Source organism: Pseudorca crassidens, chromosome 2 (genome assembly GCF_039906515.1).
Source record: "Pseudorca crassidens isolate mPseCra1 chromosome 2, mPseCra1.hap1, whole genome shotgun sequence".
Lineage (NCBI taxonomy): Eukaryota > Metazoa > Chordata > Mammalia > Artiodactyla > Delphinidae > Pseudorca > Pseudorca crassidens.
Window position 1 is genome coordinate 75,874,123 of NC_090297.1, and position 23,495 is coordinate 75,897,617.

Below are 23,495 nucleotides of genomic sequence, written 5' to 3' on the forward strand. Positions count from 1 at the left end.
TTTACAGGTGAATTCTATTAAACATTTAGTAAAGAGCTAACACCTATCCTCTCAAACTCTTCCAAAATATAGCAGAGGGAGGAACACTCCCAAACTCATTCTACAAGAGTACCATCACCATGATACCAAAGCAAGACAAAGATGTCACAAAAACAGAAAACTACAGGCCATTATCACTGATGAACATAAATACAAAAATCCTCAACAAAATACTACAAAACAGAATCCAACAGCACATTAAAAGGATCATATACCATGATCAAGTGGGGTTTATCCCAGGAATGCAAGGGATTCTTCAATATATGAAAATCAATCAATGTGATACACCATATTAAAAAATTGAAGAATAAAAACCATATGATTATATCAATAGATGCAGAAAAAGCTTGTGACAAAATTCGACACCCATTTATGATAAAAACTCTCCAGAAAGTGGAGACATAATAAAGCCCAAATGTGACAAACCTCAGACAACACTATTCTCAATGGCGAAAAACTGAAACCATTTCCTCTAAGATAAGGAACAAGACAAGGTTTCCCACTCTCACCACTATTATTCAACATAGTTTTGGAAGTTTTAGCCACAGCAATCAGAGAAGAAAAAGAAACAAATGGAATCCACATCTGAAAAGAAGAAATTAAACTGTCACTCTGCAGATGACATGATAGTATACATAGAGAATCCAAAAGATGCTACCAGAAAACTACAAGAGCTAATCAATGAATCTGGTAAAGTAGCAGGATACAAAATTAATGTACAGAAATCTCTTGCATTCCTATACACTAACAATGAAAACTCAGTAAGAGAAATTAAGGAAACACTCCCATTTACCATTGCAACAAGAAGAATAAAATACCTAGGAGAGGGCTTCCCTGGTGGCGCAGTGGTTGAGAGTCCACCTGCCGATGCAGGGGACACGGGTTCCTGTCCCAGTCTGGGAGGATCCCACATGCCACAGAGCAGCTGGGCCATGACCGCTGATCCTGCCCGTCCGGAGCCTGTGCTCCGCAATGGGAGAGGCCACAACAGTGAGAGGCCAGCGTACCGCAAAAAAAAAAAAATACCTAGCAGTAAACCTAACTAAGGAGACAAAAGACCTGTATGCAGAAAACTATAAGACACTGATAAAAGAAATTAAAGACGAGACAAACAGATGGAGAGATATACCATGTTCCTGGACTAGAAGAAGCAACATTGTGAAAGTGACTATATTACCCAAAGCAATCTACAGTTCAAAGCAGTCGCTATCAAACTGCCCTGGCATTTTTCACAGAACTAGAACAAAAAATTTCACAATTTGTATGGAAACACAAAATACCCTGAATAGCCAAAGCAATCTTGAGAAAGAAAAACGGACCTGGAGGAAGCAGGCTCCCAGACTTCAGACTATACTACAAAGCTACAGTAATCAAGACAGTATGGTACTGGCACAAAAACAGAAATATATCAATGGAACAGGATAGAAAGCCCAGAGATAAACCCACGCATATATGGTCACCTTATCTTTGATAAAGGAGGCAAGAATGTACAATGGAGAAAAGACAGCCTCTTTAATAAGTGGTGTTGGGACAACTGGACAGCTACATGTAAAAGAATGAAATTAGAACACTCCCTAACACCATACACAAAAATAAGCTCAAAATGGATTCAAGACCTAAATGTAAGGCCAGACACTATAAAACTCTTAGAGGAAAACATAGGCAGAACACTGTTTGACATAAATCACAGCAAGATCTTTTTTGATCCACCTCCTAGAGTAATGGAAATAAAAACAAAAACAAACAAATGGGACCTAATGAAACTTAAAAGCCTTTGCACAGCAAAGGAAACCATAAAAAAGACGAAAAGACAACCCACAGAATGGGAGAAAATATTTGCAAATGAAGCAACTGACAAAGGATTAATCTCCAAAAAATAAAAGCAGCTTATACAGCACAGTATCAAAAAAGCAAAGTGACTATATTGCCCATCCAAAAATGGGCAGAAGACCTAAACAGACATTTCTCCAAAGAAGATATACAGATTGCCAACAAACACGTGAAAGGATGCTCAACATCACTAATCATTAGAGAAATGCAAATCAAAACTACAATGAGATATCACCTCACACTGGTCAGAATGGCCATCATCAAAAAATCTACAAACAATAAGTGCTGGAGAGGGTGTGGAGAAAAAGGAACCCCCTTGCACTGTTGCTGGGAATGCAAATTGATACTGCCACTATGGAAAACAGTATGGAGGTTCCTTAAAAAACTAAAAATTTAACTACCATACAACCCAGCAATCGCACTACTGGGCATATACCCTGAGAAAACCATAATTCAAAAAGAGTCATATACCACAATGTTCACTGCAGCTCTATTTACAATAGCCAGGTCATGGAAGCAACCTAAGTGTCCATCAACAGATGAATGCATAAAGATGTGGCACATATATACAATGGAATATTACTTGGCAATAAAAAGAAACGAAATTGAGTTATTTATAGTGAAGTGGATGGACCTACAATCTGTCATACACAGTGAAGTAAATCAGAAAGAGAAAAACAAATACCATATGCTAACACATATATATGGAATCTAAAAAAAAAAGGCTCTGATGAACTTAGGGGTAGGACAGGAATAAAGATGCAGAAATAGAGAATGGAGTTGAGGACATAGGGGGTGGAAGGGTAAGCTGGGATGAAGTGAGAGAGTGGCATTGACATATATACACTACCAAATGTAAAATAGATAGCTAGTAGGAAGCAGCTGCATAGCACAGGGAGATCAGCTTGGTGCTTTGTGACCACCTAGAGGGGTGGGATAGGGAGGGTGGGAGTGAAGCACAGGAGGGAGGAAATATGGGGATATATGTATACATGTAACTTATTTACTTTGTTATACAGCAGAAACTTACACAACATTGTAAAGCAATTATACTCCAATAAAAATGTTAAAATATAAAAAGAAAGAAAAAAGAATGAATAAAGGTGAAGATAGCTTAAGAAACTTATGGGACAACATCAAGCAGATAAACACTCACATAGGGGTTCCAAAAGAAGAAGAAGAGAGAAAAGGGCAGAAAAAATTATTGGAAGAAATAATGACTGAAAACTTCCATAACCTGGGGAAGGAACCAGATATCCAGCCCTAGGAAACCCAGAGAGTTCCAAATAAGATGAACCCAAAGAGACCCACACAAAGGGGCATTATAATTAAAATGTTAAAAGTTAAAGACAAGGAGAGAATCTTAAAAACAGCAGTACAAAAATAACTTGTTACCCACAAGGCAACCCCCATAAGACTATGAGCAGTATTAAACTTTTCAGTATAAACTATGCAGGCCAAACGGGGTGGCATAATACATTCAAAGTGCTGAAAGGAAAAACTAACAACCAAGAATACTCTACTCAGGGCTTCCCTGGTTGCACAGTGGTTGAGAGTCTGCCTGCTGATGCAGGGGACACAGGTTCATGACCCGGTGTGGACAGATCCCACATGCCGCGGAGCGGCTGGGCCCGTGAGCCATGGCCGCTGAACTTGCCCGTCCAGAGCCTGTGCTCCACAACGGCAGAGGCCACAACAGTGAGAGGCCCTCCTACCGAAAAAAAAAAAAAGAATACTCTACCCAGCTAAATTATCATTCAGAATGATAATTGATAAGGAGAGAGAAAGAGTTTATCAGACAAGGGAAAGCTAAAAAAGTCTATCATCACTAAATGCAATTCACATGAAAGGTTAAAGGGACCTTTTTAAGCTGAAAACAAAGGGTACTAATTAGTAACATGAAAACATGAAAGAATAAATCTCAATAGAAAGGTAAATACACAGTAAAGTAGTGGATTAATTATTTATAAAGCTAGTATGAAGATTAAAAGACAAAAGTAGTAAAAGAAAAGTAACTATAACTAAAATAATTAGTTAAGGGAGACACAAAATAAAAAGATGGAAATTTGACATCCAAAACATAAAATGGGGAAGGATGTTCTCTCACACCTTCTTGTGAGAACACCAGAATCACAACTAACTGCTGACCAGTCACCGAAAGGAAGACACTAGAACTCACCAAAAAAGATTCCCCACATCCAAAGACAAAGGAGAAGCCACAATGAGATGGTAGGAGGGGCACAATCACAGTAAAGTCAAATCCCATAACTGCTGGATGCATGACTCACAAACTGGAGAACACTTATACCACAGAAGTCTACCCACTGGAGTGAAGGTTCTGAGCCCCACGTCAGGCTTCCGAACCTCGGGGTCCGGCAACAGGAGGAGGAATTCCTAGAGAATCAGACTTTGAAGGCTAGCAGGATTTGATTGCAGGACTTTGACAGAACTCGGGGAAACAGAGACTCCACCCTTGGAGGGCACACACAAAGTAGTGTGCGCATCAGGACACAGGGGAAGGAGCAATGACCCCAGGGGAGACTGAATCAGACCTACTTGCTAGTGTTGGAGGGTCTCCTGCAGAGGTGGGGGGCGGCTGAGGCTCACCGTGAGGACAAGGACATTGGCAGCAGAAGTTCTGGGAAGTACTCCTTGGCGCGAGCCCTCCCAGAGTCCATCATTAGCCCCACCAAAGAGCCTTGGTAGGCTGCAGTGTTGGGTTGCCTCAGGCCAAACAACCAACAAGGAGGGAACCCAGTCCCACCCATCAGCAGTCAAGCTGATTAAAGTTTTACTAAGCTCTGCCCACTAGAGCAACAGCCAGCTCTACCCACCACCAGCCCCTCCCATCATGAAACTTGCACAAGCCCCTTAGATCCACCAGAGGGCAGACAGCAGAAGCAAGAAGAACTACAATCCGGCAGCCTGTGGAACAAAAACCACATACACAGAAAGTCAGACAAGATGAAAAGGCAGAGGGCTATGTACCAGATGAAGGAACAAGATAAAACCCCAGAAAAACAACTAAATGAAGTGGAGATAGGAAACCTTCCAGAAAAAGAATTCAGTATAATGACAGTGAAGATGATCCAGGACCTTGGAAAAAGAATGGAGGCAAAGATCGAGAAAATGCAAGAAATGTTTAACAAAGACCTTGAAGAATTAAAGAACAAACAAACAGAGATGAACAATACAATAACTGAAATGAAAACTATACTAGAAGGAATCAATAGCAGAATAACTGAGGCAGAAGAATGGATAAGTGACCTGGAAGACAGAAGGGTGGAATTCACTGCTACAGAACAGAATAAAGAAAAAAGAATGAAAAGAAATGAAGACAGCCTAAGAGACCTCTGGGACAACATGAAACATAACAACATTCGCATTATAGGGGTCCCAGAAGGAGAAGAGACAGAGAAAGCACCTGAGAAAATATTTCCAGAGATTATACTCGAAAACTTCCTTAACAGGGGAAAGGAAATAGCCACCCAACTCCAGGAAGTGCAGAGAGTCCTATATAGGATTAAACCCAAGAAGAAACATGCCGAAACTCATAGTAATCAAATTAGCAAAAATTAAAGACAAAGAAAAATTATTGAAAGCAGCAAGGGAAAAACGAAAAATAACATACAAGGGAACTCCCATAAGGTTAACAGCTGATTTCTCAGTAGAAACTGTACATGCCAGAAGGGAGTGGCATGATATACTTAAAGTGATGAAAGGGAACAACCTACAACCAAGATTACTCTACCCAGCAAGGATCCCATTCAAATTCGATGGAGAAATAAAAAGTTTTACAGAGAAGCAAAAGCTAAGAGAATTCAGCACCACCGAACCAGCTCTAGAACAAATGCAAAGGAATTTCTCTAAGTGGGAAACACAAGAGAAGAAAAGGGCCTACACAAGCAAACACAAAACAATTAAGAAAATGGTAATAGGAACATACATATCGATAATTACCTTAAACGTGAATGGATTAAATGCTCCACCCAAAGGACACAGGCTTGCTGACTGGATACAAAAACAAGACCCTTATATATGCTGTCTACAAGAGACCCCACTTTAGACCTAGGGACACATACAGACTGAAAGTCAGGGGATGGAAAAAGATACTCCATGCAAATGGAAATCAAAAGAAAGCTGAAGTAGCAATACTCATATCAGATAAAATAGACTTTAAAATAAATATTGTTACAAGAGACAAGAAAGGACACGACGTAATGATCAAGGTATCAATCCAAAAAGAAGATATAACAATTATAAATATATATGCACCCAACATAGGAGCACCTCAATACCTAAGGCAACTGCTAACATCTATAAAGGAGGAAATCGACAGTAACACAAAAATAGTGGGGGACTTTAACACCTCACTTACACCAATGGACAGATCATCCAAAGTGAAAATAAATAAGGAAACAGAAGGTTTAAATGACACAATAGACCAGATAGATTTAATTGATATTTATAGGACATTCCATCCAAAAACAGCATTTTATACTTTCTTCTCAAGTGTACATGGAACATTCTCCCGGACAGACCACATCTTGGGCCACAAATCAAGCCTCAATAAATTTAAGAAACTTGAAATCATATCAAGCATCTTTTCTGACCACAACCCTATGAGATTACAAATAAATTACAGGGAAAAAAACATACAATACACAAACACATGGAGGCTAAACAATACGTTACTAAATAACCAAGAGATCACTGAAGAATTCAAAGAGGAAATCAAAAAATACCTAGAGACAAATGACAATGAAAACACGATGATCCAAAACCTACGGGATGCAGCAAAAGCAGTTCTAAGAGGGAAGTTTATAGCTATACAAGCCTACCTCAAGAAACAAGAAAAATCTCAAATAAACAATCTAACGTTACACCTAAAGGAACTAGAGGAGGAAGCACAAACAAAACCCAAAGTTATTAGAAGAAAAGAAATCATAAAGATCAGAGCAGAAATAAATGAAATAGAAACAAAGAAAACAATACCAAAGATCAATAAAACTAAAAGCTGGCTCTTTGAGAAGATAAACAAAATTGATAAACCATTAGCCAGACTCATCAAGAAAAAGAGGGAGAGGACTCAAATCAATAAAATTAGAAAAGAAAAAGAAATTACAACAGACACCGCAGAGATACAAAGCCTCCTAAGAGACTACTACCAGCAACTCTATGCCAATTAAATGGACAACCTGGAAGAAATGGAAAAATTCTTAGAAACGTATAACCTTCCAAGACTGAACCAGGAAGAAACAGAAAATATGAATAGAGCAATCACAAGTAATGAAGTTGAAACTATGATTAAAACTCTTCCAACACACAAAAGTCCAGGACTAGATGGCTTCACAAGTGAATTCTATCAAATATTTAGAGAAGAGCTAACACCCATGTTTCTCAAAGTCTTCCCAAAAATTGCAGAGGAAGGAACACTCCCAAACTCATTCTATGAGGCCACCATCCCCTGATACCAAAACCACACAAAGATACTACAAAAAAAGAAAATTACAGACCAATATCACTGATGAATATAGATTCAAAAATCCTCAACAAAATACTAGCAAACAGAATCCAGCAACACATTAAAAGGATCATACACCATGATCAAATGGGATTTATCCCAGCTATGCAAGGATTCTTCAAAATATGCAAATCAATCAATGTGATACACCATATTAACAAATTGAAGAATAAAAACCATATGATCATCTCAACAGATGCAGAAAAAGCTTTTGACAAAATTCAACACCGATTTATGATAAAAACTCTCTAGAAAGTGGAGATAGAGGGAACCTACCTCAACATAATAAAGGCCTTATATGACAAACCCACAGCAAACATCATTCTCAGTGGTGAAAAACTGAAAGCATTTCCTCTAAGATCAGGAACAAGACAAGGATGCCCACTCTCACCACTATTATTCAACATAGTTTTGGAAGTCCTAGACATGGCAATCAGAGAAGAGAAAGAAATAAAAGGAATACAAATTGGAAAAGAAGAAGTAAAGCTGTCACTGTTTGCAGATGACAGGATACTATACATAAAGAATCCTAAAGATGCCACCAGAAAACTTCTAGAGCTAATCAACGAATTTGGTAAAGTTGCAGGATATAAAATTAACACACAGAAATCTCTTGCATTCCTATACACTAATGATGAAAAATCTGAAAGAGAAATTAAGGAAACACTCCCATTTACAGTTGCAACAAAAAGAATAAAATACCTAGGAATAAACCTACCTAGGGAGACAATAGGCCTGTATGCAGAAAACTATAAGACACTGATGAAAGAAATGAAAGATGATACCAACAGATGGAGAGACATACCAGGGATTGGAAGAATCAATATTGTGGAAATGACTATACTACCCAAAGCAATCTACAGATTCAATGCAATCCCTATCAAATTACCAATGGCATTTTTTACAGAGGTAGAACAACAAATCTTAAAATTTGTATGGAGACAAAAAAGACCTTGAATAGCCAAAGCAGTCTTGAGGGAAAACAGCAGAGCTGGAGGAATCAGACTCCCTGACTTCAGACTATACCACAAAGCTACAGTAATTAAGACAATAAGGTACTGGCACAAAAACAGAAATATACATCAATGGAACAGGATAGAAAGCCCAGAGATAAACCCACGCACCTACGGTCAACTAATCTATGACAAAGGATGCAAGGATATACAATGGAGAAAAGACAGTCTCTTCAGTAAGTGGTGCTGGGAAAACTGGACAGCTATATGTAGAAGAATGAAATTAGAACACTCCCTAACACCATACACATAAATAAACTCAAAATGAATTAGACATCTAAATGTAAGACCAGACACTATAAAACTCTTAGAGGAAAACATAGAAAGAACACTCTTTGACATATATCACAGCAAGATCTTTTTTGATCCACTTCCTAGAGTAATGGAAATAAAAACAAAAATAAACAAATGGGACCTAATGAAACTTCAAAACTTTTGCACAACAAAGGAAACCATAAACAAGATGAAAAGACTACACTCAGAATAGGAGAAAATATTTGCAAATGAATCCATGGACAAAGGATTAATCTCCAAAGTATATAAACAGCTCAGGCAGCTCAATATTAAAAAAACAAACAACCCAATCCAAAAATGGGCAGAAGACCTAAATAGACATTTCTCCAAAGAAAACATACAGATGGCCAAGAAGCACATGAAAAGTTGCTCAACATCACTAATTATTAGAGAAATGCAAATCAAAACTATGAGGTATCACCTCACAGCAGTTAGTATGGGCATCACCAGAATATCTACAAACAACAAATGCTGGAGAGGGTGTGGAAAAAAGGGAACCCTCTTGCAGTGTTGGTGGGACTGTAAATTGATACAGCCACTATGGAGAACAGTATGGAGGTTCCTTAAAAAACTAAAAATAGAATTACCATATGACCCAGCAATCCCACTACTGGGCATATACCCCGAGAAAATCATAATTCAAAAAGACACATGCACCCCAATGTTCATTGCAGCACTATTTACAATAGCCAGGTCATGGAAGCAACCTGAATGCCCATCAACAGATGAATGGATAAAGAAGATGTGGTACATATATACAATGGAATATTACTCAGCCATAAGAAGGAACAAAACTGGGTCATTTTTTCAGACATGGATGGATCTAGAGACTGTCATACAGAGCGAAGTAAGTCAGAAAGATAAAAACACATATCGCATATTAACACATGTATGTGGAACCTAGAAAAATGGTACAGATGAACCGGTCTGCAGGGCAGAAATTGAGACACAAATGCAGAGAACAAACATAAGGACACCAAGGGGGGAAGGCAGCGGGGCGGTGAGGGGGGTGGTGTGATGAATTGGGTGATTGGGATTGACATATATATACTGATGTGTATAAAATTGATGACTAATAAGAACCTGCTGCATAAAGAAATAAATAAAATTTTTAAAATTATAGAGAAAAAAGAAGAACAGAATTCTGAGATATTTTGAAGTGTAGAGAAGGGAAAATGGCAGATCTCAAACTGAATAGCCTATCTTCTCAGGGAAGTAAGAGATAAGAAAATCTTTTGAAATTAACAATGAGGTGTCTTAAAGTCTATAATGAATAGAAATGACTAGGCAAGGAACTGAATAGGATATCTGTAAGATATGACTCAAGTAGTTCTTATTTTTGAAAAAAGTTGAAAGATTGTTAAAATGATAATTATTGACACTGGGTGATGGAATATGGGAATTTATTATACTGTTCTCACTAAGTATGTGTGTGATTGAAATTTTCATAATAAAATGTTTAAAATTAAAAAAAACATAAAATGGGGAAATAGTAGAGTAAAAATGGAGAACTTTAGATGCAATCAAATTTAAGTTACTGACTTAAGAAAGACTTATAAGTTGTTATATGTAAGCCTCACGATAACCACAAAGCACAATCATATAGTAGATACACAAAAGAGATAGAGAAAGAAATATAGGTATACCACTAAAAACTCATCAAACCACAAAAGAAGAGAGCAAAGAAGAAAGGAACAGAGAGGAAGTACAAAACAACCAGAAAACAATTAACAAAATGGCAATAAGTACATAACTTTCAATAATTTCTTTAAATGTAAATTACTTAATTCTCCAGTCAAAAGACATAGAGTGGATAAATGGGTTAAAAAAAAAAACAAGACCCATACATGCTGCCTACAATAGACTCACTTCAGATGTCAGGACACACACAGCCTGAAAATGAAAAGATGAAAAAAGATATTCTATGAAAATTAAAACCAAAGAAAGAGTAGCATACTTATATTAGACAAAATAGACTTTAAAACAAAGACTATAATAAGAGACAAAGAGCATTACATAATGATAAAGAAGTCAATCCAAAAAGAAGATACAACATTTGTCAACATTTATGCACCCAACGTAGGAGCACCTAAATATATAAAACAAATATTAATAGACCTAAAGAGAGAAATAGACTGCAGTACAATGGTAGGGGACTTTAATACCCCATTTACATGAATGGATAGATCATCCAGACTGAAAATTAAAAAACATCAGCCTTAAATAACATGTTAGATCAGATGTACATAATAGACATACAGAACATTCTACCCTGAAACAATACACATTCTTCTCAAGTGCACATGGAAGATTCTCCATGATAGATCATATGTTAGAGCACAAAACAAATCTTAAACTTAAGATTGAAATCATATCAAGCATCTTTTCCAACCACAATAATATACTAGAAATTAATTACAAGAAGAAAACTAGAAAATCACAAATATGTGGAGATTAAACAACATGCTACTGAACAACAAATGGGTCAACAAAGAAATCAAAGGGAAAATTAAAAATACCTTGAGACAAATGAAAATAGAAATATAGCATTCCAAAATCTATGGGATGCAGCAAAAGCAGTTCTAAGAAGTAAGTTCATAGTGATACAGGCCTATCTCAAGAACAAGAAAAATCTCAAATAAACACTCCGTCTTTACACTTAAAGGAACCAGAAAAAGAAGAACAAATGAAGCACAAAGTTAGTAAAAAGAAAGAAATACAAACATTAGAGCAGAAATAAATAAAATAGAGATTAAAAAGACAATAGAAAAGATCAATGAACCTAAGAGTTGGTTCTTTGAAAAGATAAAATTCACAAACCTTTAGCTAGACTCACCAAGCAAAAGAGAGGACTCAATAAAAAAATCAGAAATGAAAGAAGAGCTATTAAAATTGATATCACAGAAATACACAGGATCATAAAAGAGCACTATGAACAATTATAAGCCAACAAATTTGACAACCTAGAAGAAATGGACACATTCCTAGAAACATGCAACCTACCAATACTGAATCAGGAAGAAACAGAAAATCTGAACTGACTAATTACTAGAAGGAGATTGAATCAGTAATCAAAAACCTCGCAACAAGGATACCACAAGAAAAGAAAATTAGAAGCCAATATACCTAGTGAACATAGATGCAAAAATCCTCAATATAATCTTAGCAAACTGAGTTCAACAATATATTAAAAAGATCATATACCATGACCAAGTGGGATTTATTCAGGGATGCAAGGATGGTTCAATATCCACAAATCAATCAACGTGATATACCACATTAACAAAACGAAGGATAAAAATCATATGATCATCTCAACAGATGCAGAGAAAGCATCTGACAATACCCAACACCCATTTCTGATTTAAAAAAACCTCAACACAACAAAGGCCATATATGAGAAGCCCACAGCTAACATCATACTCAAAGATGAAAAGCTAAAAGCATTTCCCTTAAGATCAGGAACAAGACAAGGATGCCAACTCTTTCCACTTTATTCAACATAGTATTAGAAGTCCTAGCCAGAGAAATTTGGCAAGAAGAGAGAAATAAAAGGCATCCAAGTTAGAAAGGAAGAAGGAAACTATCACTATTTGCAGATCACATGATACGGAAAACCCTAAAGACTCCACCAAAACAAATTGTTAGAACTAATAAAGTCAGTAAAGTTGCATGATACAAAATCAATATACAAAAATCTGTTTTGTTTATATGCAGTAATAATGAACTATCAGAAAGAGAAATGAAGAAAGCATTGAAAATAATAAAATTCCTAGGAACAAATTTAATCAAGGAGGTGAAAGACCTGTATATTTAACATTATACAAAACATTAGTGGAAAAAATTGAAGGAACAAATAAATGGAAAGATATGTCATGCTCATGAATTGGAAGAATGAATATCATTAAAATGTCCATTCTACCCAAAGCAATCTACAGATTCAACACAATCCCTATCAAAACTCCAATGACATTTTTCACATAAATAAAACAAACAATCCTAAAATTTGTATGGAACCATAAAAGACCCTGAACACCAAAGCAATCTTGAGAAAGAAGAACAAAGCTAGAGGCATCATGCTCCCTGATTTGAAACTATATTATTATAGGGCTAAAATAATTTTTTAAGTGTAGTATTGGCATAAAAACAGACACATAGATCAATAAAACAGAACAGACCACCCAGAAATAAATCTACATTTATATGGTCAATTTATGACAAAGGAAGCAAGAATATACAATGGAGAAAAGATGGTCTCTTTCGATAAATGGTAATGGGAAAATTGGACAGTCACATGCAAAAGAATGAAATTGGACCATTATCTTATACTACATACAAAAATTTACTCAAAATCTATTAAAGACTTGAACATAAGGCCTGAAATCATAAAACTCCAACAAGAACACATAGGTGGTAAGTTCTTTGAGGTAAGTCTTGGAGATTTTTAAATTTTTTTTAATTTTTTAATTTTTTAAATGTTATTTTTAACATCTTTATTGGAGTATAATTGCTTTACAATGGTGTGCTAGTTTCTGCTTTATAATCAGCTGTACATATACATATATCCCCATATCTCCTCCCTCTTGTGTCTCCCTCCCACCCTTCCTATCCCACCCCTCTAGGTGGACACAAAGCACTGAGCTGATCTCCCTGTGCTATGCGGCTGCTTCCCACTAGCTATCTATTTTACATTTGGTAGTGTATATATGTCCATGCCACTCTCTCACTTCATCCCGGCTTACCCTTTCCCCTCCCCGTGTCCTCAAGTCCATTCTCTACATCTGTGTCTTTACTCCTGTCTTGCCCCTAGGTTCTCCAGAATCTTCTTTTTTTTAGATTCCATATATATGTGTAGCATACAGTATTTGTTTTTCTCTTTCTGACTTACTTCATTCTATGACAGTCTCTAGGTCCATCCACCTCACTACAGATAACTCAATTTAATTTCTTTTTATGGCTGAGTAATATTCCATTGTATATATGTGCCACATCTTCTTTATCCATTCATCTGTCAATGGACACTTAGGTTGCTTCCATGTCCTGGCTATTGTAAATAGAGCTTCAATGAACATTGTGGCACATGACTCTTTGAATCATCAAAAAATCTACAAACAATAAATGCTGGAGGGGGTGTGGAGAAAAGGGAAGCCTCTTGCACTGTTGGTGGGAATGTAAACTGATACAGCCACTATGGAGAACAGTATGGAGGCTCCATAAAAAACTAAAAATAGAACTACCATACGACCCAGCAATCCCACTACTGGGCATATACCCAGAGATTTTTTTTTTAATCTGACACCAAAAGCAAAAGCAACAAAAGCAAAAATAAACAAGTGGAACTACATAAAACTAAAAATCATTTGCACAGCAAAGGAAACCACCACACCAACAACGTGAAAAGGCAACCTACTGAGTGGGAGAAAATACTTTCAAGTAATATATCTGATGAGGGGTTAATATCTGAAATATATAAAGAATTCATACTACTCAACAGCAAAAAAAAAAAGAAAATCCAATTTTTTTAAATGGGCTGAAGATCTGAATAGACATTTTTCCAAAGAAGACATAAAGATGGCCATCAGGTACATGAAAAGATGCTCAATATCACTAATCATCAGGGAAATTCAAATCAAAATCACAGTGAAATATTACCTCACACATGTCAGAATGGCTATTATCAAAAAGACAACAAATAGCAGGTATTGGTGAGGATGTGGAAAAAAGGGACATGCACTGTTAGTAGGAATGTAAATTGGTGCAGTCACTATGGAAAGCAGTAAGGAAATTCCTCAAAAAAATAAAAATAGAATTACCATATGACCTAGCAATTCCACCTCTCAGTATTTATCCGAAGAAAACAAAAACACTAACTCAAAAAGATATCTGCACCCCCATGTTCATTACGGCATTATTTACCATAGCCAAGATATAGAAACAACCTAAGTGTCCATCAATGGACGAAAGGATAAAGAAAATGTGGTATATATACACAATGGACTATTATGTAGCCATAAAAAGAATGAAATCTTGCCATTTCCAACAACATGGATGGATCTTGAGGGTATTATGCTAAGTGAAGTAAGTCAGACAAAGACAAATAGTATATGATCTCACTTATATGTGGAATCTAAACAGAAATAAAAACAAAAGAAACTAGCTCATAGATACAAAGAACTGATTGGTGGTTGCCAGAGGGGGAAAGAGACAAGAAGAAATAGGTGACGGGAGTCAAAATATATAAACCTTCAGTGATAAAATAAACACGTCCTGGGGATGTAATATACAGTCTGGTGACTATAGTTACTAATGCTGTATTCAATATTTGAAAGTTGCTAAGAGAGTAGATCTTAGAAGTTCTCATCACAAGAAAAAAAATTTTTTTAACTACGTAAGGTGACTAATGTTAACTAGAATAATCGTGGTGATCATTTCACATGTATACAAACAGCAAATCTTTACATCGTACACTTAAAACTAATATAATGTTAAATGTCAATTATACCTCAATTTTTTAAAAAAGAGGATAAAGACAAGAAACTGTTCAGAGGAAAAAAACTGCCAGGACTCGATCAATGAGACATGGGAAATAAGAGGAAATAATCAAAGGGGATCAGATTTCTAGCTTAGGTGACTTGGTGCATATAATTCAACTTAAAGTTATAGGAAACCCAAAAAGAAAAGTAACTTTCAGAAAGAGTAAACTACAACAGGCTCAGCACTGGAAATACTGAATCTGTAGTTGGAAATTTAGGTTGGGGAGGAGGAGTCACAAAAGAACTGTATGCAGCTTTATTTGATTACTTTATTCACTTAACAAGAGTATTTGAGAATCCACTATGTTGCCAGGAACGTAGACCATAAAAATATAAAAATGAACAAGAAATGGTTGCTGCCCAGAAGATGAGAAATGTAATGTATCTGTAGGCAGAGGGTAGAGACTGGAAGACCAAGTTCTCAGAGGATGATACTTACATTCTCAACCTTGGCCACACATTAGAATCACCTGTGGGAGCTTCTGAGCACCCCAATGCCCGGTGCTGGGGTTGTGATCTAGGCATCAGTGGATGCTTAAACTCTCCAGGTGATGCCAATATGCAATATGCAGCCAAGATTAAGAAAGCAGTAGCTCAAATCAGAAGAGAACACCTAGGACACTTCCTTTGAAATATTTGGCAGTATTTGGGGGAGGAGTGTGGAGAAGGATAAGAGGTAGAAATAAGAGAATTTTATTGAAGGAGCTCCCTCCATATAGCTTGATGATTCATAGTTTCTCTGCAGAGAAAAAGTATCAAAGGCTAAAAATAAGAGTATATGAGAATAAGGCAGGTATCTTAGGAGAGAGGCAAAATTTTGCAGTAGGCTCTGCAGAGTGTGTGAAAAAGAGTTAATTAGGAAGAAGCAGAAGCATTTTAGGTAGTTGTAAAGGTTCAGTGGAAGTTAGCAATCATGCATTGGTACAAGCATCCATCTACAAGTTTGTACAACTCTCCCTAATGATGCTTGGCAGTTTGAGAGTACGCACAGAGAAAACATTCAACCAGGAAGGTAGATTGATAGGTCAGAAGGATAAAGGGAACTGAGAGTGCTGGTGAAAGTTAAAAATAGGACAAATAAAAACAACGCATGGGATTGCAGGCCTTGATGATGATGAGAACACACTCAAATGAGTAAAGAAGTCAGAGATCGAAGGAGGGGGAATTTTGGTCAAAACTAAGTTTCCAAATCCAAGATTTAAAGATAGCAGAGTACAGGGTGAGTATGGCAATAGATAACTAATCACTCTTGCTACCTGTCTTTGCCCCTCTCCAACCCATTATCCACACTGCCCAAAACCTGATATTTCTAAGTTGAAAATGTGATCATCTCTCCCCACCCTCATGCCTCAATCTGCCAGATGAACTCCATCAAAAGCCAGCTCAAGACAGGGAGATCAGCTCGGTCCTTTGTGACCACCTAGAGGGGTGGGATAGGGAGGGTGGGAGGGAGGGAGACGCAAGAGGGAAGAGATATGGGACATATGTATAACTGATTCACTTTGTTATAAAGCAGAAACTAACACACCATTGTAAAGTAATTATACTCCAATAAAGATGTTTTAAAAAAAAAGTCAGCTCAAGAAGTCCTAATTATCACCTCCCCTATTCTGGTAACTTAATACCCACCTCCTCTACACTTTCTCACCCTTGCCCAATCTTAAACAAGCTTTTACAGGTACTGTTCACACACTGCTTTACAAGTTTGTTTCCCCTAATAGATTCTGAGTTCCCTGAAAGCTGGAACCAAGTATTATCATCTTTTAATCCATATTTCAACAATCTTCCTGATAAATGCAGCAAGTAGAAGTATTGATTCTGGCATTTCTTGTTTGCTTATGCTTGTATCAACACTTTTAATGATGATTTATTTGGGGAAAACTCTTTAGGCTACCTGTCCATTACTGTGAAGTTTTATTCAGTTAAAGCTAGATAGATAATGTAATCTACAAAGACATGGAACCAGTCACAATGTATTATGTAACCATATGCTGAAGCACATAATCAAAGTAAAGTACTAATTTCAACTCTTCCAAGTTGTGGAATTCCAACTCTTCCCTTAGGATACTTCATTTACTGTTTGTTTGTGATGTGTGTCTATCTGATAAACACAAGGTGGGGAGACCAGTGTCAATCCGTATTTTTAAAAAATTAATGAAACAAATTTTTCTATTTATTAGATAAAAGTAAACGCAAGCCAAACTTCTAATATATCTTTATGTGCCCCAGTGCATCATCTTGCACACCCATGAAGTATACATACCTCCACTTTCGATGTCATTGGTCTAAACATAAGGTAATGAACACTTTGTCAGCCACTACAAAAAAAACCCATTAAAATATATACTACTAAAATTTTTGTTTATTTTTTAAGCTAAAAACTTCGGGGATAATTTCAGATATTCAGCACTTTATATGAACTTTAAAAGACTGCTTTCCTAATACCTTGAACTATTGGAATAAGAAGTTAGTATGGCGGACAGAAAAAGAAAGCCTTAAAAGGTGATCTGGAACACTTACAGAAAGACCAAGCCTCCAAATTAAAATTCAGGTTACTAGGTACAGGCTGGAGGTGAACATTTAAGAGCACTCTGAACTCCCCTAGGCATTTTATCATACTTATGACTACTTATTCAATTTCTGTTTTACGGGATTAGTTATAAACTCCCATGAGAGCAAGCGCTGTCTGTCTTGTTGCCTGCTATATTCCTAGTCATAAGAACAAAGCCATGTGGCACACAGATGTTCAAAAAATATTTACTAAATGAATGAATGAAAGAATGAAGTAGTATAACTGAAGTTTCAATTAAGAAACTAATCAAAGAAAACAACAACAATAAATAAGTACTAAACATTGAGCTTTAAGGAATACTTACAGTAAAGTCATCAGAAGTGCCAGCAAAATAGAGTGAGAAAGTCCAGGAGGTAGCAGGGAAACCAGGAAACAATAAGGCCCTGGAAAGAGGTGTGTTGTGGGAAGGAGCTGGGTAGAGTCACTGTGGAAGTCTGAGAAAAGGCCGTTTGATTTATCAGGAAGATAACTGGCAACCTCAGGAATGCTGTTTAGGTATAGTTACAGAAGTGGAAATCAACTGCATGGAACTAGGCAGGAAATTCTAAGATGGTAAGGAAATAGAGACAACACACTAGTCTTATGAATTTGTCAGTGAAACGAAAGAATCAGTATTATAGCTATAGAGGGCTCAACAGGAACAAGTGAAGATTTTTTTTCAAGTCAGGAGATCTACAAGTTTGAGGAAGAGGATCCAGAGTTTTTTCCTCTAATGGTGAAGGCACTGTTGTGTTCCTTTCGTAGAAACAGACATAGATTATGACAAATATACTTGTGAAGACAGACATCTGGAGATAAAATGTTTTCCACATAAAAATCTAAAATGGACAGTAAAGAACAAATTCCTGATTACATATTTCCTTTTCCATATTTCTGGAAAAACGAGAAGAAAGATGGAGTCGACTCTTTCTTTCGTAGTTACCTTAGAAAGAAATGGTTGCTTCTTTTGTCACCACCACAAAGAACACAAATATTTATGTTATCTGCTGTTCCTTATAATACCCTTAGGAACTAATCTTTGTGCCTTTAACATAGCTCCTACTGCTGTGACCGCTGTTTCAGTACAACACTGAAGCATGAATGTGAGCTCATTTCATTGCCTGCCGGGCCTGCATTTTTCCAGTCCTATGGTAACACAAAGGCACAGAGACAAAAAATACATAGAGCTTTTTTTTACTCTTGAAATACTAATGTCTCTCCCTCCGTTCTTGCACCTGTTTTAAATTAGTTCAAGCATAGGCTGTATCCTGAAGACTGCTTTAGAAGCCATTTGGAATTACCGGGTTTTGAACAGATTTCACATCATATTCTCATTAGTTATTAAAATTCACATCATATTTTCATTAGTTATTAAAATTCGCCTCGCTGAATAGTTAAGGGTTATTCTATCTCACTCACCATCTTATACGTTCTCCACCCGGCACTTGGTGTCCTGGGCACCGTATTTCGCACCAAGTATGCACCTAGTGTTGCTCTTGTAATCCAGCACGTTAGGCAGTCACAAAATCCTTGTGGCAGCAAATAGAAACAAAACTGGAGCAGGGGGAAGAGGGTGTCTCTGAAGGTTGTCAAGTAACCGAACTGAGAGCTTCCTGAGGGCAGGGACAGTCTTGTTCAGCGTGGTATCTCCAGCACATGATTCAATCCTGGTACACGGCAGATACTCAATAATGCTGAATGAATGAACAACAGGCTCGGTGGGGACATTAAATTCGACCCTATACTGCAAACGTTCGCCAAGTGCCATCCAGGCGTCAGGGACCAGCGGGGCGCGGGTGCTACAAGATGACAGGGAGCTGCTGGTTCTAATTTCACAGATACTGTAATTTTATGCTACAACTTCCACATTTTCACTTAAAACAAAAAGGGGGGATTTGGGTTGCCTCTGCTCTTGGTTCTCAGGGGCTTAATTGCAAACCGCAGCGCCTCAGCCGCCCAGCGGCGCGCACCTGACAACGAATACGACCCTCCCCGAGGCGGAACTGGCCAAGCTCCCGGCGCGCCCCGCGGCGATCCTGAAGGGGTCGCTGTTCCCGCGATAACCTCTACAAAGGCTCCGCCCCGCGGCCCGCGCTCTTTTTCTCCGTTCGGGACCCGGACTTTCACGGCCGAGTTGCCCGGTAGTCCTCTGCAAGCCCACCGCGGGCCCTGCCGACGTTAGTGGCAGCACTCCCGGTAGGACAGGCCCTGTGTCTCGGCCGCCGCCGCCGCCGCCGCCGCATGGGCTCGCGGCCGGCTCCGAGGCGCTAGTTTTCTCCCCTCGCCCCACCCTCTCTCTCCCCCTTCACGGAAACGACAGCTGCGGCGGCGGGACTGGCGCCGCCTCCCTCCACCTACCACGTCTGACCCCGCCACTCGCCCGGCGCCCCAGCCCGGCCGCGGCGCCTCAGCCTCCCCGCTAGGTCAGCCGGCAGCTCCGCCCGGCTTCCTCCCAGAATGAACATCATGGACTTCAACGTGAAGAAGCTGGCGGCCGACGCGGGCACCTTCCTCAGTCGTGCAGTTCAGGTACCGCGGCGGGAAGAAGGGGTGGCGACTCCCGAAGGGGCCAGGGACGGTTCGCCCGAGGCGGCCGCGCCCTCCGCACCGGGCTTCGCCGAGCGCCCGGCGGGCCTGCTGTGGCCGGAGGCCCGGGTGATGGGCGCGGCCTGGTGCCCCTCTGGGCCCGGCGGCCGTTTTCCTCCCCGCTCCTGCCCAGCCGCCGCTCCCGGGGAAGCGAGGCGGAGTGGGGACGGGGCCCGGAGCTTCCTCCCTCCTGTGGAGGTCGCCTTGATTTTGGCTTCGGGCCGAGGCACAGCACCACCCGCCTTTCTGACCTCACGACGCCGGTGCTCGTGTGACCTCCCTCCCGGGGCTGGCGGAGGCCTTGCGAGTCCGCGGCGTAACAGAGACCGTTCTTGAACCACCCCCACCCTTTCATTTCGTCTTTCTCACTCTCCTCGCCGAGTCCAAGAAGGAAGTTTCCTTTCCTTGCCCCTCAATCCAGAGAGCTGCCAGCACAGTTCCCTGCAGTCCTCTCTCACCCCGTCCGGTCCCTGGACTTGGCAGTCCGCGGGAGAAATGGAGATCCCCAGTTGGCGTCCAGACTTTGCCAGGGCCACTGAGTTAGGGGGGTTCCCACTCATTTTCGAAATGGGAAGCACTGACAGTAGAGCAGTGCGAGAGAAAGGGAAGATTCATGTTGTGCTTATAGTCACAGGGACATTTTTCAAATACACTTGAAGGGGAAAAGTTGACCGTCTCGCGGTATTCAGAAATCAAGGAAGTGTCAGTACTAGGGAACTTGGACAGTTTTCTACAGTCATCACCCACATTATGCCAACTCAGTTAAATCTACGAACAGATGTAAATTTCACCACAACATGGGTTGTAAACAGTCTGGTGTTTAAGTTGATGACATAGACATAGTAGCAACAACATTCTCTTTTGTAAAGAGAAAACAAAAATAGTTTTCTAATATAACATACCAAATTGATACTGAAATAAATCATTTGTATTGCATCACTGCTTTCCTTATCTCCTTTACCCCGGTTTTATTGGCATAGTTGATTGATCTTACATTGCACTATTTTTGGCAAAGAATCTTAGAACTAGAGCAAGATAATGACTGCCTATATCGTGAGCTTTGGTGTTGTTTTAGTGCTGATTCCATGTGATTCTAGATGCTGAATGCAGATTTGACACTAAGTAATGCCACTCTTTTAAATACAGCTAGAGGGACTTACCTGGTGGTCCAGTGGTTAAGACTCCTGGCTTGCACTGCTGGGGTTAGATCCCTGGTGGGGGAACTAAGATCCCGCATGCCACGCCGCGGGGCCATAAGTAAATAAATAAAAATAAATACATACATACATACAAACATCTAGATATGTTTTCAAGGTGCATAATCCGCACTGCTTAAATAGGACACATATATTACAAATTGATTTAAATAATTGATAGACTTGATTTAAAAAATCTTGAGACAGAGCTCTCAAGATGTACCTCCCAAATGAATTTCAATTATTGTTTCAAATTCTGTAGGAAAAAGTTTTAAAATTATAATCTGTTAGTTATCAAATAATTTTCAGTCTTAAATACTTAAGTGCCTACTCCATGTCTGTGTGTCACTACAATTTTGGACACTAGTGATACAAAGTGATACAAAAGTGAATAAAATCAACACAGTGCCCTCCTGAAGCTTACAATCTAACAGGATAAGACAAAATAGGAAATACATCAGGTGGTGATGGAGAAGATGGCCAAAGGGGATAGGTTAAGGGCAGGGGTGATGGTTGTTGCCATGTTGTATAGACATGATGGTAAGGGCAAGCCTTTCTAATAGGATCAAATTCGAAAAGACCTCAAGGAAGTGACAGTTCCCAGTTTTTTTTTGGAGGGAAAGCATTTCAGGCAGAGGCAACAAGTGCAGAATCTGAGGTTACGGGGGTGCTAGGGAGACCAGTTAGGGAGCTGTGGCCATAGGACAGGCAAAAGGTGTTATGACTTAAATAATGATAGCATAGCAGGGGAGGTTCAGAATCTAACCAGTATTGCATGTCATATTGGCTCTGGAGTATGAGAGAAAGATGAGTCAAGGATGACTGTGAGGTTTTGGCTTGAGCCATTTACTAAGAAGGGAAAAATTTCAGGATGAACAGGCTCTTTAATGTGACTTTTTATATTACATCTGTATCTGTTAGAGGTACATTTTGAAATATTTATGTATAAACTATATCATGTCTGAGAATTGCTTTAAAATATTTTAGAAGAAATAAAGATGGGTAGTTGAAACAGCATTGGCAGAAGGTTGATACTTGGCGATGCTGGGTTATAGGTTCATGAGGTTTTATTATACTATTATACTTTTGTTTATGTTTGACATTTTCCACAATTTTTTTAATAAGTTTATTTGTTTTATTTTATTTTTGGCTGCATTGGGTCTTCGTTGCTGCGCCCGGGCTTTCTCTAGTTGCGGCAAGCAGGGGCTTCTCATTGCGGTGGCTTCTCTTGTTGCGGAGCATGGACTCTAGGTGCGCAGGCTTCAGTAGTTGTGGCACGCGGGCTCCGTAGTTGTGGCTCACAGGCAGTAGTTGTGGCGCACAGGCTTAATTGCTCTGCGGCATGTGGGATCTTCCCAGACCAAGGCTCGAACCCATGTCCCCTGCATTGACAGGCAGATTCTTAACCACTGTGGCACCAGGGAAGTCCCCACAATTCTTTAAAATAAAATATGTAAGGAAAAAAAGGATGGTTCCAAAATGTAATGTGAAATTTGGAATGCTGTGTGGTAATTTTCAACAGAACACCACTTTCTCATCTCTGTATTTAGTCGATAACTGAGTTCCTACTCTAAATTGAGTTGACATCAGTGTAGTGCCAAAGTGCCAAGTTTCATGCTAAGAATAGTGTAAGAGCTATGCCAGTTACTCATTATAAGCAATAAAAACAGTAGGAATGGAATTTAGCTTTGATATTTCTAAATAATTCTATTCAAATCAAATTATACCTTAAGGAATAGGCCACTCTGGTTAGACAGCTGCTATACATTTTTTTCATTTTACTTAAAAATTAAACTGTTTTAAAAAAAAGTAAAATCAAACTACTAAATCATATAAATGTGTCCCATTACTCCACTCTCAGTCTTCTAAAATGTGTTTATATACCTCGGTACTTTAAAAAGAATATTAAGGTAAAATGTATAAATGAAT

At 38.7% G+C, this 23,495-nt stretch overlaps 2 protein-coding genes across 5 annotated transcripts in view; both read left to right on the top strand.

Moving 5' to 3' along the window:
* Positions 1 to 20,207, top strand: part of LOC137208962 (calcium-activated chloride channel regulator 1-like) — a 73,961-nt gene extending 53,754 nt beyond the window's left edge. Inside the window, 2 exon segments of the mRNA XM_067709916.1 lie at positions 19,498 to 19,627; positions 19,919 to 20,207. Coding sequence (XP_067566017.1) covers positions 19,498 to 19,627; positions 19,919 to 20,207 — 419 coding nt within the window.
* Positions 20,178 to 23,495, top strand: part of SH3GLB1 (SH3 domain containing GRB2 like, endophilin B1) — a 34,175-nt gene continuing 30,857 nt past the window's right edge. For all 4 annotated transcript variants that reach the window (XM_067726783.1, XM_067726784.1, XM_067726785.1 and 1 more), the window contains exon 1: positions 20,178 to 20,313. In XM_067726783.1, the coding sequence (XP_067582884.1) occupies positions 20,242 to 20,313 (72 nt within the window). In that variant the 5' untranslated portion in view covers positions 20,178 to 20,241. The remainder of the gene's footprint in view (positions 20,314 to 23,495) is intronic.